Below are 13,288 nucleotides of genomic sequence, written 5' to 3'. Positions count from 1 at the left end.
TAAATACACAGCCAAAGTAAGACTAGAGCAGCTTAAAAGCAAGAACTGGTCCAGTCAAAGCCCAGACCTCAATCCAAGTGAGAGCATGTGGCAAGGCTTCACCAGCTGTCCCTCCAACTTGACATGCCTGGAGAAGTTTTACCGGGAAGGACAGGCAAACATTACAGGATCCAGATGCGCAAAGTTGATACAGCCTTAACCCAAGAAGGTTCACAGCTATAATTCCTGCTGAATTTGCTTCTAAAGTTGACTCAGGGGGCAAATACTGGGGCAACCATCAAGTGCCAGTTTGTTTTTGTTTACTTCTGTGGCCCAATAAAAAATATCCTGTACCTTTACAATGTGGGCTGTCCTGGGTACACGAAGTGGTCACAGTGCCAATTAAATCCATTCCACAGAGCAAAATATGAAAAAAACCAAAGGGTTCATGTTTGAATATTTCTGCAAGGTGCTGCACCTTATTAACTACCATTCAGTTGGCATGATGAACCTCAAGTATAAATGTATGGAAGCTGGAAAATATCACTTCTATGGAAATGAATATATCGATATTATCTATTGGTTTTCTTCCACATATTATTATTTATTTCATTTCATTTCATTTCATTTCTATACTACCCCATAGCTGAAGTTCTCTGGTGGTTCAACTACAGGCCATAAAAACAAGACAATATAATACAATAAAAATACCAAAATCTTGTCAAGATTGGTGCCAGGCAGGCCGCAGTGGGAAGATTATTCTGCCCAGAACAGCTTACAAATTCAGTAGCTGCACTAAAACTATAAAACAATAGCAGAACAAAAAACAAACACAAACAAAACAAAAAACCTCAACAAAAAACCAAAACCGTAAACTACAAACACAGCAAACGGCCACAAAAACTACCAGTTCAACGTCATAAACCATTCACACACCATTGTCTTCACTCGCCATCCAAATGCATTCAAGGCAGCAGTGAGTCCTATCCCTCCTTCGTCAGGAAAGTCCAAAGTTTGAGTGCTGTTACTGAGAAGGTCTGCATATCTGGCCATCCATACCTTGGAGCTGGAGCATCAGATTACAGATCACACCCTTCCAGGACTGTGATGCAGACTTAAACGTGTGTATTTCCTGCATGTGAACTGATCATTATCCAGAAGTTCACACATTCAGAGCTATCCAAAGGGACATCAACCAGTGGTCCTCTTTTATGCCCGGTCCCACTTGCCAAGTACGCCCTTAGCTTTCACCTTTGCATTTTACAACTCATATTTGTTCCTGCTTAAAAAACACCCCGCCACTCCCATCATGAGTTCTGAGAAGGACTTCTTCCACAAGTGCACTGACTGATGGAAGTCTTGCTTCCTTATCAGAGGTGCTTCTCTCTTCACTCACAGTCAGAGCCAAGGTGTCCTTGCCTACGGATGGAGAAACCATTTTTACATGAGGAGCTGCAGCCAGCGGTTCCAGCTTGGTTCCTGGGAAGTAGCTGGGTTGCGAACGCATGACTGTACGCCAAATTAGGTGAAGATACAGCTGAGGCTAAAAATTCATAGTTGTTATCCTCCTGGCAAATGCCACAACCACAGACAGCAACAGCTTACAGGATTTAAATATTAAAGCAGTTTTTTCTTTGGAAGAGAGGATGTTGGGAGGTGGGCGGCAGAAGGAAGAGTTGGTGCCTTTAAATAAACTACTCCAGATTTACTCCAGGAATTCGATCCTGCTACCTAGTGTAATGGTCAAGCTTAGCCACTACAGTTTGTCAATACAAAAAGCTGGCTATTAGTATCACAGATATATGCCCTGTGTGCATTTCAGTCTCATGGGCTACTTTGTGCCAAGGCAGGAACGCATAAGGCCTACCACTCATTCTGGTGCGGAAACAGCTCTAGCTGCTGTTGTGCAACACCTGTCCCACTAGAATAATGCCGCATCATACACAGGTAGCTCTCACCTGAGCAGGGGAGACGTGGAATCTGCTTCCATGCTAGCTCCCTTGCATGGCATCCTAGAGGGCTTCTTGGAGCCGAAGGAAATGAGTGCAAATGCATATACAAAGCCACTTGTGACTCCTCTGTCATGTGCCAGCATGGAATGAAATGCTTGATGGAGCAGCAGACTTGTCCATTGGTGGCTAGAACCACCAGTGGCAGGCTGCAGGCTGTGTCACCCTCCAGCAGTGTTCTGAATGCCCCCATGAGTGGAAAAAACAACAAGCCACTGCACTTGAATCATAGAAGAGTTGAGTTGGAAGGGGCCATGAAGGTCATCTTGTCCAACCCCCTGCTGTTGCCGGACACCAAGTTACACCATCCCACTCAGATGACTGTCCAGTTTCTTTTTGAGTGGCTCTAGTGTGGGAGAGCCCACCACCTCTCCGGGCAGCTGGTTCCACTGTCATATTGCTGACAGTGAGGAAGATTTCCCTGATGCCCAGCCTGAATCTGGGTTGACACAGCTTGAGCTGATTATTCTGTGTCCTACACTTTGATATCAGTAAGGAGAAATCTTGACCTTCCTCTTTGTGACAGACTTTGAGGTACTTATAGAGTGATACCTTGCCCCCCCCCCCCCCGTTCTTCTCTTCTGAAGGCAACACTGTGTTGCTGAATGCAAAACCTGCCCCCCTGTCCATGATGCTGGGTGGCTTAGACCTCACAGAGAGGGAGGCCACAAGGTGGAGAGGTGGTGTTGCAATTTTTATCTGCTAACAGAACACAGAGAGATGTGTTCACTCTGGGGGCCTTTGAAGTACAAGGAATCATGGCTCATGATTAGTGCACAGACTCACCGGCAGAAAGCTCGGGGGGGGGGGGGGAGTGCAACCCCTGTTGCTTCCACTTAAAGGGAAGCCCATGGGACAGCTCTTTGCCTGAAACCTTGGATGACCATTGCCGGTCAGAAAACTGGGTTGGAAAGATCTTGTTTAAGGCTTCTTCCTATGTTTCTCTAAACCCTACTCCTTCTGCATGACATTTTTCTTGAATCTAGTAAGGAATAAGGATTTTTTTGGTAGGGAAGAGATAGCATTTCCCAATAAGAGCTATTTTACTGGTTTATCTACCTGTACATCATCTTTTAGACCAAGGATAAGGGACCTCCAACTTTCAGGCAGTATTTAGCCCAGCTGTCCCATGGAGTCTCTGGGGTGGCCACTCCCTGAAACTTTAGTGCACTGCTCATTATCCTAACTAGGAGGCCCTGTCTTTGGTAGACACCAGATGAGTCTGATTTAAATGAAGACGAGAGAGCAGGGCCTGCAAGTGTCATCACAGATGTAGGCTAGGCCATGGGGGAAGGCAGTCCCTTAGTTAATGGCACCTCAGACTGTTTAGACTGCTAAAGGTCAGGATGAGCACCTTAAATTGAGCCTAGAATCAAATTGTTAACCAGTGGATAGGTGTTATGTGATTCTGGCAACTGCATTTGTGAGGGGTGTTAGCTGACTCTCCATACTTGCTAGGCTCAGCCTGACTTTGGTTACTCCAGTGCAGCTTCTGCTAATTTATAGGAACAGTTTTATAGAGGGGACCACAAATGCTTACAAGAACCCTCAGTGCTAACTGACCTGACATTAGTCACTGTAAATTAGCCTATGCGTTTTTTGTGAAATCACTATGTACATAGCACAGGGCACATCAGAGCACAGAAACTGGAGCATGGATCAGGTTTACTAGAGCAAGCCTTGGGAGGCAAGTCTGGCCTAAACAAAGCATGGCAGGCAGGCAGGCAGGCATGCCGGGTGAGCATCTACATGATAAAAACCCCAGGAAAACCAACTGGGGAATGAATAAGAAACAGGCAAACCCAAGAATGCAGCATCTAGGATGAGGAGGAGGTTTTGTGGAGCCTGAGAACACTGGAACATGCTGAGCTGCATGCACCATTTCACACATTTTGCATACGTTAAGATTAATGTGGACAAGTCTCCATGAGCCTTAACTTCTGTCCCTTGAGTGAGCTATGTCTGTGAGCTTACAAGCAGAGGGCTGGCTGCTGAGAGAGCTTCCACTGCTGAAAAATTGCCCTTTGTTGGTGGGGTAATGCTGTGCCTCACTACGAATGTGCCTGTCGGTGTAGGGAGACACGGCAATTTTTCCCCCTCTTTTCCTGAACAGAATATCACAACTCTTAAGGAGGAGCAAATGCCATTCCTTACATCTATCTCTCGCTCTCTCTCTGTTAAATTCATTTTCTTGATGATAAACAAAGCCATTACTTTATCAAGTCTATCTCCGGATTTTAATGTGATGCATCTGAGACATCTGTTAAACATCCTTAATGTTAGTTTAACAAGGACACATTCAGTTGCATTCCCTCGCACTTTCTCCCATTAAGAGAGGACGTGGCAGGATTCACTCAGATAAACAGCTCAGCTAATGTGTCTGCCTCGTGCCTTTTCTACTGGGGCTGAAGGTTGAGGAGAACAGAGGACTGTATTGGTGATTCTCTGGTGGGGGGCACTTTGTGTCTCTTCTAAGAATGGATCTCTCCTTGAGAATGCCTGGAGGACCCCGTCTCGGCCACGAATGTCCTGAGTCCCAACACCCCTGCTGTTGCCAAACCATGTTTCTCTCAACAGCAGGGGTGTAGAATGGCCCTGGGGCCAAATCCAGTCCACCATGAAGTCCAGTCTAGCCCTCCGAGGGTCCCCATATGACCTGGGCTTCTTTCTTTGTCCCCATCCCATCCTCCCTTTCCTGGCAGTGGCGCTGCCTCTTCCCCACTCTAAAAGGCTGAAATGTCTCTTCTCAGTTTAGCAACTGGTGGCAAGCACTTTATGCTCCCATAGGCAGGTATTTGTGGTGCTTTGGGCCTGCTTGGTTTGCCTTCCACTACTGAAGTATGCCCCCTCAGAGCTTCTTTGCAGTGGAATTGATCTGAGAGAGGTTCAGTCTCTTCAGTCTTCATTATGGCTCTTGGAAGATGACAACAACCGGGGACAGCAGTGCAGTACTAGGGAAAGACACAGACTGAGAAGAAAGCTGGAGAGAATGTGGCAATTCTCTGAATGGGGGTTGAAAAAAGAAAGCATGTTTGAGGGCTTGTATGCAAGCCTCTGCTCTCCCTCTCAGTTATAGCTGTGAGCGTGCGCACGTGCTCTGCTTTGTCTGTGCGATGGTGGTGGACAAAGGTGTCTAATAGGAACTTGGCTTCTTAAAGCCCCGTGATACAGGCAAAGGGGTTAAGTGACAGCCTCAACTATGTGAACAGCAGTCCTGGTTCTAGGCCACCATATCACTCAAGTAGGACATGAATTTGTGAGCCATTGTTTGCTGGCATCTGGAAACAAGGAGTGCAGATTCAATTTATCCAAAGACAGCAGCAGGAATCTGCAGCTCAGTCTGCTGCGTCAACAGCATTCATCCAACGGGAATCATCTCCCACTCGCAGACACCACTTCTGGATCCACTTTGCAAGGAAGGTCCCCTCTGAACTCTCTCGTGAATATTAATCAGCTGTAATTGCCAGGTTATGGTTGAGGGAGCCACGAGTGAATGGAGCTGGCGTGCAAGCAGTGCTCTGTGGAGGCAGGGTGGGAAAGTGGGCCATTAGGCACAGTGGCTCCCGAGGGGGCAGTCAGCTGGCAAGTGTGATGGAACGCAGGCAGCCCTACAGGGAACCCCTTGCGATGCCCCAGATGGAAGGCGGGGGGAGAACAGCAGAGAGCCTCTGCGGCAAAGAGGGAGACAGGCACTCGCACGGGGAGCCGAGATGAGGGAAGGCACCTGCATGGTCTGTCAGGGCCAGGTGTAAACAGAGGCAGCCTGCATGTTTCTGGCTACGCAGGCGATCTCCTTGCTTCTGTTATGCCAGTCGGTCGGGTGGTAATGGCACATCGCTCAGCGCCTGTGGGAGGCTTGGGAAGGATGGTGTAGGGTATCTCACTCTGAAGTCACCAAGAGCATCAGCAACGCCAACTCTTGTAGTTTTTGTACCGACTCTTTTTACTCACATGCGGCTGCTGGGAGGGATTTTGCGCCCATCGCGGAACCATGTGACCTGTGGGCGAGGGAAGCTGGCGATGCGGGGAGCGCGGATGACGGCCGCTTCACCGTGCGAGACTCTCTGCTGCTTCTCGCTCTCTTCAAAGCTTCCCATGTCTGGAAATCAACAACACAGCAGAAAAGATGTTAGCTGCAAGGAAGGAGGAACTGAAGACCTGGCATTCTCAGAGCCTGGGCTGGAGAGAAGGATCAGATAAGGCTGTAGGCCCCCGAAATCATCCTTAATATACACATAGATTCCACACACTCCACACACATGCATGGTTGTGCTTTGATAGAGGAACAAATGAGCGCCTAGAAGTGACGGGAAATGACTTTAGGCATCTCCAGACTCTTTAGATGCAGCACTTCAAGATGCTTGCTCCCTTCACTGCTTCTGTTTGATTGTAATCCAGGGTTTTGCTGTTCCCTCAATCATATCCAGACTTTCTGCACAATGAGGCTAGTATGGCTAAGGAGATGGGGTAGAGAAAGAGGCTCAGTGAGAACTGAACAAGTCAGAAGGTAAGGTGGGGCTCCTCAGAAAAGTGGACAGGCTCCTAAGGATGGGAGAGGGGAGATCGTAACACAGGTCTGCAGAACTTGTGCTCCACCATTCAGCCAACCAGGTATGTATGGCTTGCCAGAGGCTGGAGTGGAGACACATCCTTTTTTAAAACCTTAGTTTGCAACTGTAGTCTGGGGGGGGGGGGTGTCAGGTCCCCCCCCACCTCAACATATTGCTGGTGAACTGCATTTGTCTCGGTGGGTCACTGTTTCTGGGTGTAGGTAATGGAGTTAACACCCAGGCAAGCATATGTAGGATTGTGCTTTTAATGTTTTGCTTTGACCTGATTGCAGGATTTTTCTTTGTTCTTTTGTTCACAGCAGGAAAAAACAATGTTCCTAGTCATCATGACACCTAGAAATCTGACAGATTCTTCAGTCTTTATGTGATTGCAATGCAAGTTGCTTCATGCTGTATTTCGGTTATGGAAATGGGATGCTAAGTACAAAATATGCATGCAGTGCCTAAGTGACGAAAGGCTACCTGCCTGTATAAACTGTAGCTTTCTCCTTGCAAAATGTATGAGAGAAGACACCTTGTCCGCTCTCAGCCACTGCTTGTGTGTACTTTGAATGGTGACAATCTATGTATGCAACTGACTACCCTTCACCACTGACATGACACACATGCACTCGCAACTTGAAAATCAGATCTCCAAGAACAAGTGCATCACATGGGGTGCTTGTGAGTTGCAGTGGGGGAAAATGTGCGCTTCTCCAAACTGGAACACTTTTAAGTGCAGTCATTGCCATGCCTGTACAGATTCTTTATAGCAGAGATGACACAAATGCATTTTTCATGTGCTGCACATTGGCAACGGCCTGTGGTTAAAAAAGGGAAAGAAAGAAAGAAAGAAAGAAAGAAAGAAAGAAAGAAAGAAAGAAAGAACCAAATGCCTTGTCCTCATACACTCAGTCCAGCCTCCTCTGCTGTCTGTGCACATTCGTTTCTGCATCATCCACTCCTACAGTCACACTCACAACCTTCCACTCACAACTGCCAGGAACCCCTCAAACACTCGCACCTTGCCTTTGGAAGAGGCTTTCGCCTTCTGCAGATGCAGCTGGACCAGCAACCTTGATGCTGCTGGACTGGAGGTCGGTGCCTCCTCACAGAGCAGCTGTTTGTGGGTTGGAAATTTATAGCACCTTTAATAATAATAGTACTAATGACAAAATGGGGGGTGGGTGAGGAGACATTTTATTGACTTGCTTTAATTGCTGTAATTAAAAACGTGTAAAGAATCTCTTTTTAACGACTTGGCCATTAGCGCTAGCACAGCTGCCTGATTAATTTCCCATTAGCTGCCTGATTTGCCACCAACCTTTGGAGGAGGGGGCTGCTTTGGGGAGGAGGGGGAGATGGTGATGAGGATGGAAGGAAACAAAATGGGGAGTTCAGATCTTAAAGTGGGATAGCACAGGCTACTGGCTCCATGCTGAAATAACATTTATTCCTGGCTTGGTGCCTGGCACAGGCCAAGACTCCGCTATTTGCTTGCGACTCGGGGTGCCATCAGTGTTTAGCAGGTCTTCATCTTGCAAGTACAAAATAATTTATAAATGTAACATGGGTGGTTGCTCATAGATTTCCTTTTGCCCATTTTTGATGGTGATGATGTCCTTTCCCCACTTCTGAGTGGTTATGTTTCTTCTTGACAGAAAGGCAGAGAGTCGTGAAAGTCAGTATACTAAATCCTAGGTTTTCACAGCACTCTTTCTCTCTGTGAGCAACAAGGTGCTCCTTCTTCCCACCCCTTGCCAAGACGTTCGAGCAGCTGCCTCGATTTTAATTTTCTCTCCCTGCTTCAGCTCATAGATCTTCATTCCCAAGAATGCTGATGAGGCACCAAGTCTACTTAGGGTGATTCCTGATGGAAAGCGCTTCTAACAAGGAGTGTCGGGTGTGGGGGGAGCGTTAGGCCCCATCACTGGAGATGCTGCTGGCCGTAGGGCTTCCCTCCCCTGTAATTTCACTGTGAATCCTACACAGTGAATCTTGTGCTGGAAGGTCCCTTCAAAAACAGAAACTGCAAGAGTCACAGCCATTTAATTTTTCTTCATGGGCCTCCTAGTTCTCATAATGGCAATGAAATTGCTGCTATTGCAATACGGATGTTGGTTCTGGAACAGTCTTAGTGGCAAAACGGTGGAGCAGCAACTCACAATGGTGGAAGAACATCTCATTAGAAGATGGCGGACTGAAGCCTCTTGCTAGTGGAGCCCCTTGACGAATGACAAATCCCGCATTATTACTGTTTTGCTTTTTTCCTTAAATCAGAAAGCTCAGATTATCTCTGAAAGGGCTGCTGTGTTATTGGAAGCCTGTTGGATGAACTGGAATCTTTAAAAACAGAGAGGCAGGGGAGAGTGATGGGAAGCCTCAAAGAAGAGCGGGAAGAGCAGAGGGATGGAGAAAAGGCAGGAAGGAGCACAGAGAAGAGGAGCTGCTCTGGCCCAGCGCTGAGGCCAAACAGTTCTTTCATCAGGCTGGAAGCTCTCTCGCTTCTGATCCCCCACAAGCACATGGCCCTGCTTGGGAGGATCACTTTCGTTAGGATTAACGGCAGGGCATCTCCCTTTCCAGGGTGGCATGTTTGTATTATGTGTGGCTGTGCACCCGCGTGTGTCACACCAAAAGCCTCAAAGGCACCTATCAGCCTTGCTTTAAGCCTGAATTAGCATCTCCTTCCCCTGCTGTTGCCTTCCTCTGCCTGGTGGCTGCTGCTCCGTTCTTGGCTTTCTTCTCCTGCTCTTGGCTCAGCAAGTCTTCCTCCTCTTCTCTGGTCTTTTGAAGTCCTCACAGCATGTGCTGATCTGACATGCAGAATTGGTCGGCCCGAACTTTCTACTGAACGGGCTTTGCTTCTCACACAGCTCTGACATAAGCCTTGAAGACTCCAGGCAGGTCTGGCCTACGAAATGCTGGCGCCCGAGGTGGAATGGCAAATATTAACTCTCCTTCCCCACCCCTCCCACTCCCCCGCAAGTCAAGGTGGATAATACACCCAAGGCCAGCAACCTTGTTTTGGCATTTTGAGCGGAAAATCCTGTGAGTGCTTCTGCCTCCCCCACTTCTGCTGACAGTAGAAATACAACAACACCACCACCACCACGATTTGCTGCTCTTTCACAACACCCCAAAACAGCAGCACCTCACAGCCCTGATCTCAAGAAATCTTAGAAGAGGAACAAGCAAGAGAGTAAAGGCTGATTGCCCTGATCTTGTGTGACAAGACCTGCTTGGGGTACAGCCTCCCTCGGTCACGTACAAGAAGCAAGTCCGCAAGTGCTCCTTGGGGGCAAGGGAGAGCGCCAGTGACAGAGGCTCCTCCTGGCTGGTCACTGCAGCACACAGGAAAAGCATCTGAAGACAACAAAACGATGTAAGCTGAAGAGCCCCTGGGGAGACCGTCTCCTGCGTGGCAGAATGCTGCCAAAGAAAGAGGCTATAGGGCAAACGCACAAGAGATCACAGAGCAGGATAGGAAGGAGTTAAATTAGGACCCACTGGTGACTCACTGGCCAGTTTCTGGTAGACCAGCTCATGCCTGCGTGAGCACAAGTCCACAAGAGCACAAGTCTTGCTAAGAACGATAGACTGGGTGTGATCCACCCAGGCCCTTCTTGGGTCCTAAAGTGAAGTGAAGACAACTGAGCCCAGATTATATACATCTTCAATGTTCAGAGAACTGTATGGTGTGGATGTGCAAGTTTAAATACAAAGGGTCTGTGCAGGGGGCTGGCCCTATATCTACCCAGTAAACTATGTGAGCTTGACATCAGCTCATGACAGTAGCAGAAAACGCACCCAATCCTATGGATGTTCCTTTCCTCTATTAGCTGTAGAACTTCCCTGAATCCTTGCTCAAACCCCACAGCAAGTTTTCCAGTCATGCTAAGCTCAGTGTGGGCAGATAAGATTTTTATTATAGCATTGTCATGGAATTTTACAGTGGTCCAAGTGTCATTGTCTCGCCCTTGGTAATCCTCCAGTGTTTCCAGGCTGCCTCTTCCATCCTTTTTCTTGCTGCAGAAAATCCATTAAGGCGAAAAAGGCAGAATAGCGGCACAGTGTCTTTTGACCGGAAGTGTAAGGAGCCCTCCATCTGGAAGCACCCTGGCCTGTGTCCTTTGCTTCGCAAGCACTCTTGTGTCCCAGGTGGTTTCAGCCTTCTGTCCCCCTGGGACGGCTTCCTCCCAGACACAGACACCCACAGCTGTGCCGAAGCGCGAGTCTCCCTGGCTCAGTGCCGCAGGAAAGAGCCAGCCAACTGATCCAGATTCCACCGCCAGCTGAAGATTTGTCATCTACGTTCCGGCCTTTCCCCCTGCATGTCGGAGAGACCGAGGCTGATTTATATGGGCAGCTTGTCCCTGTGTCAGGCGATGGTGCTGTAATTGTTATAAACGTTGTTTGCTTTCCATGCCTTCCAGAGGGTGCTGCTGAGAACTGCTTGCTTTTGTTAAAAGCCATCTTAGGGATTTAACACTTCAGGAAAACAGCCTCCTCACGCCAGCTTCACAGGCAATTCTGCTAATGTAACTCTGTACAGCCCTGCAAGGTCTCTGCTTCCCATGGATGTTTTGGCATCCATGAGCCCCCCATTCCAGGGCAACCTCCAAATGTTCCAGTGCCCCTCAGTCCAACCTAGCTTACATTTCAAGGGTCTGTGATCAAACTATTCATGAAGATGGAAAGTCCTTGGTTCCTCTTGCAATGAGAATTTTGCAAATTGGGACAATGCAAAACCCTAAATGGCTTTAAAAACAGAAGCAACAGATAAAGAAGAGACATTTGAATGTAATCTCTCAGCTTGGAGGGAAGGGGCACTGCTCCAGAGTGTTGAGGTTCTGTGATTTGGCAGAGCTACAAAAGGTCCACTTATTGTTGTCAGAGGATTAATAAAATGTGATAAAATAGGAAGGTGACTTCTCAGACAGAAAGCATGGCTGCAGAATTCCCTTTCATTATAGCTGTATCAAGAATTCAGCAGCTGGGTGAGCAGTGTCCTTTACAGAAGTCCTCTAATCTTGATTTGAAGGTGAGAGATGCCCTGGTCTAACAACGTCCTGTCCCTCTGGTTCATCCCTCACACTGTTAAGAGACGAGTGCCTTTCTTTTCATTTGCATTTCTCCATTTTCACCTCCCAGCTGTTGATTCCAATTCCATTTTACACTGCTCAGCTGAAGAGCCCTTTAGCACCCAATAATTTCTCACCTAACATTTTGCTCACCAAGGGCCATCCGGATCTTGCTATCGGATGACCTTGACTGCTCGTCCCATCCATTTACGAAGATTAAGTTGTAACTGAAGCACTTTTTTTCTGGGGGCAGATAATACGCAAGAAGCAGGCGGAGATCTCAGTGCAGCCTAACTGGCCTCCTCCTGCAATAAGCGCTTGCTGATTATGACAGGCGGAAGGAGGTGGTATGGACAAGTTTAGAAATACCATGCAGGGGAGCAGGTGCTCTGAGTGGGAAAGGGCATTTTCACCATTAGCTTCCTTAAGGTGCAAACCCATCTGAAGGCCTCTGAACTCGGAGGCTTACAGGCTTCCTGCGCAGAGCAGGAAGTGATGCCCCCACCTCTTGCTCCTCCCCATCCTGTTTTTTCCAGATGTTGTTTCTGGCTGTCCAGCTTGGGCACGTCAGAGTGGGAGGGAAGTTCGCTGTGGAGGACACGGGATGGTTGTATCCTCATGCCTGTGGTCTCCTCCCCTCGCTGCCCCCAAAACCCTGCCTTTGCCCTCTCTCTGAGGCTGAGTTCCTGACCTCAGAGAGGCCCCGGCAGAGTTTTTTCCATGCCAGCTGTGAGGGGGCTCAGGGGACAGACTTTCTAGACAACAGTCCAGGAAGTTGTAGGACCTCTGCCTTACCCACTCGCATACCGTATTTCTCCACCATGTAATAACTAAAGCGTGCTGGACAATGAGCTTAGATAATAAAATACAAAAATATAGTAAGATGTAAATTCTGATACAAATATGAACAGCCACGGAATAACTGGGGTTACATTCATTCTCTCTACTGAGGTACCTCGGGGACTTTATCTGTGTAAGAGCACAATCCAGTGTTGGCTGGGGACTGCTGGGAGTTGTTAGACTTTTCCTGTCTTAATTTACACAGGGTTGTGCTCTGACTCAATTGGAACTTCTTTCTAGGCCACCTTGAATAGAGGAACCTAATAGTTCTGTGAGTGAGACGATCAGTTGTCTTGACACCCTTGCCAAATTACCATTACCAATTACTGCACATTTCTCTTTTGCAAAGTTGTGACAGTAAAGTGGTATAAAGCTGTTGTGCAGACATGTCCAATCAGTTTAAGAATTTTGGGTGGACAAGTTTTTTGCTTCTGCTCTATATGCACTTGCAACCTGAGCGCTACTGTTTCTCGCCTGTCTCTCCTAACAATGTACTAAGTATAAATGCATGTAAAGAAGCCCAATGGCTGTGTTTTGTCCAGAAAAGTAGCTGCTGCTGGATTAGTTGATTTTAAGTGGGAAGGTGGTGCTCTGTGTGTGTGTGTGTTTCCCCACCTCTGTCTCCTTTGGAGGTATACAGATGTGGGTTTGCTGCAGATGTTGTGAAATTGGGAAGCCCCCATGTACCAGCTCAAGCCATTATTCCTTCTACCTGAGCACTGCCTTCTCTGACGAGCGGCCATGTCCCAGGGTTGCAGACAGAAGCCTTTCAGATCACCAGCCAGCTGGGCCTTTGGTCCAGGGGTGCCAGGGAATGAACCTGGGA

General features: G+C 47.8%; 1 protein-coding gene across 3 annotated transcripts in view; it reads right to left on the bottom strand.

Moving 5' to 3' along the window:
• The window catches only part of SDK2 (sidekick cell adhesion molecule 2), a 317,930-nt gene that overhangs the window by 75,662 nt on the left and 228,980 nt on the right, over positions 1-13,288 (bottom strand). For all 3 annotated transcript variants that reach the window (XM_044418964.1, XM_044418963.1, XM_044418965.1), the window contains exon 4: positions 5,940-6,087. In XM_044418964.1, coding sequence (XP_044274899.1) covers positions 5,940-6,087 — 148 coding nt within the window. The remainder of the gene's footprint in view (positions 1-5,939; positions 6,088-13,288) is intronic.

This window comes from Varanus komodoensis, unplaced genomic scaffold (genome assembly GCF_004798865.1).
Source record: "Varanus komodoensis strain SLA01 unplaced genomic scaffold, ASM479886v1 scaffold96, whole genome shotgun sequence".
In the NCBI taxonomy this organism is placed as follows: Eukaryota; Metazoa; Chordata; class Lepidosauria; order Squamata; family Varanidae; genus Varanus; species Varanus komodoensis.
The sequence above is the reverse complement of the archived record's forward strand: the minus strand, read 5'-3'. Positions and strand labels throughout refer to the sequence as shown.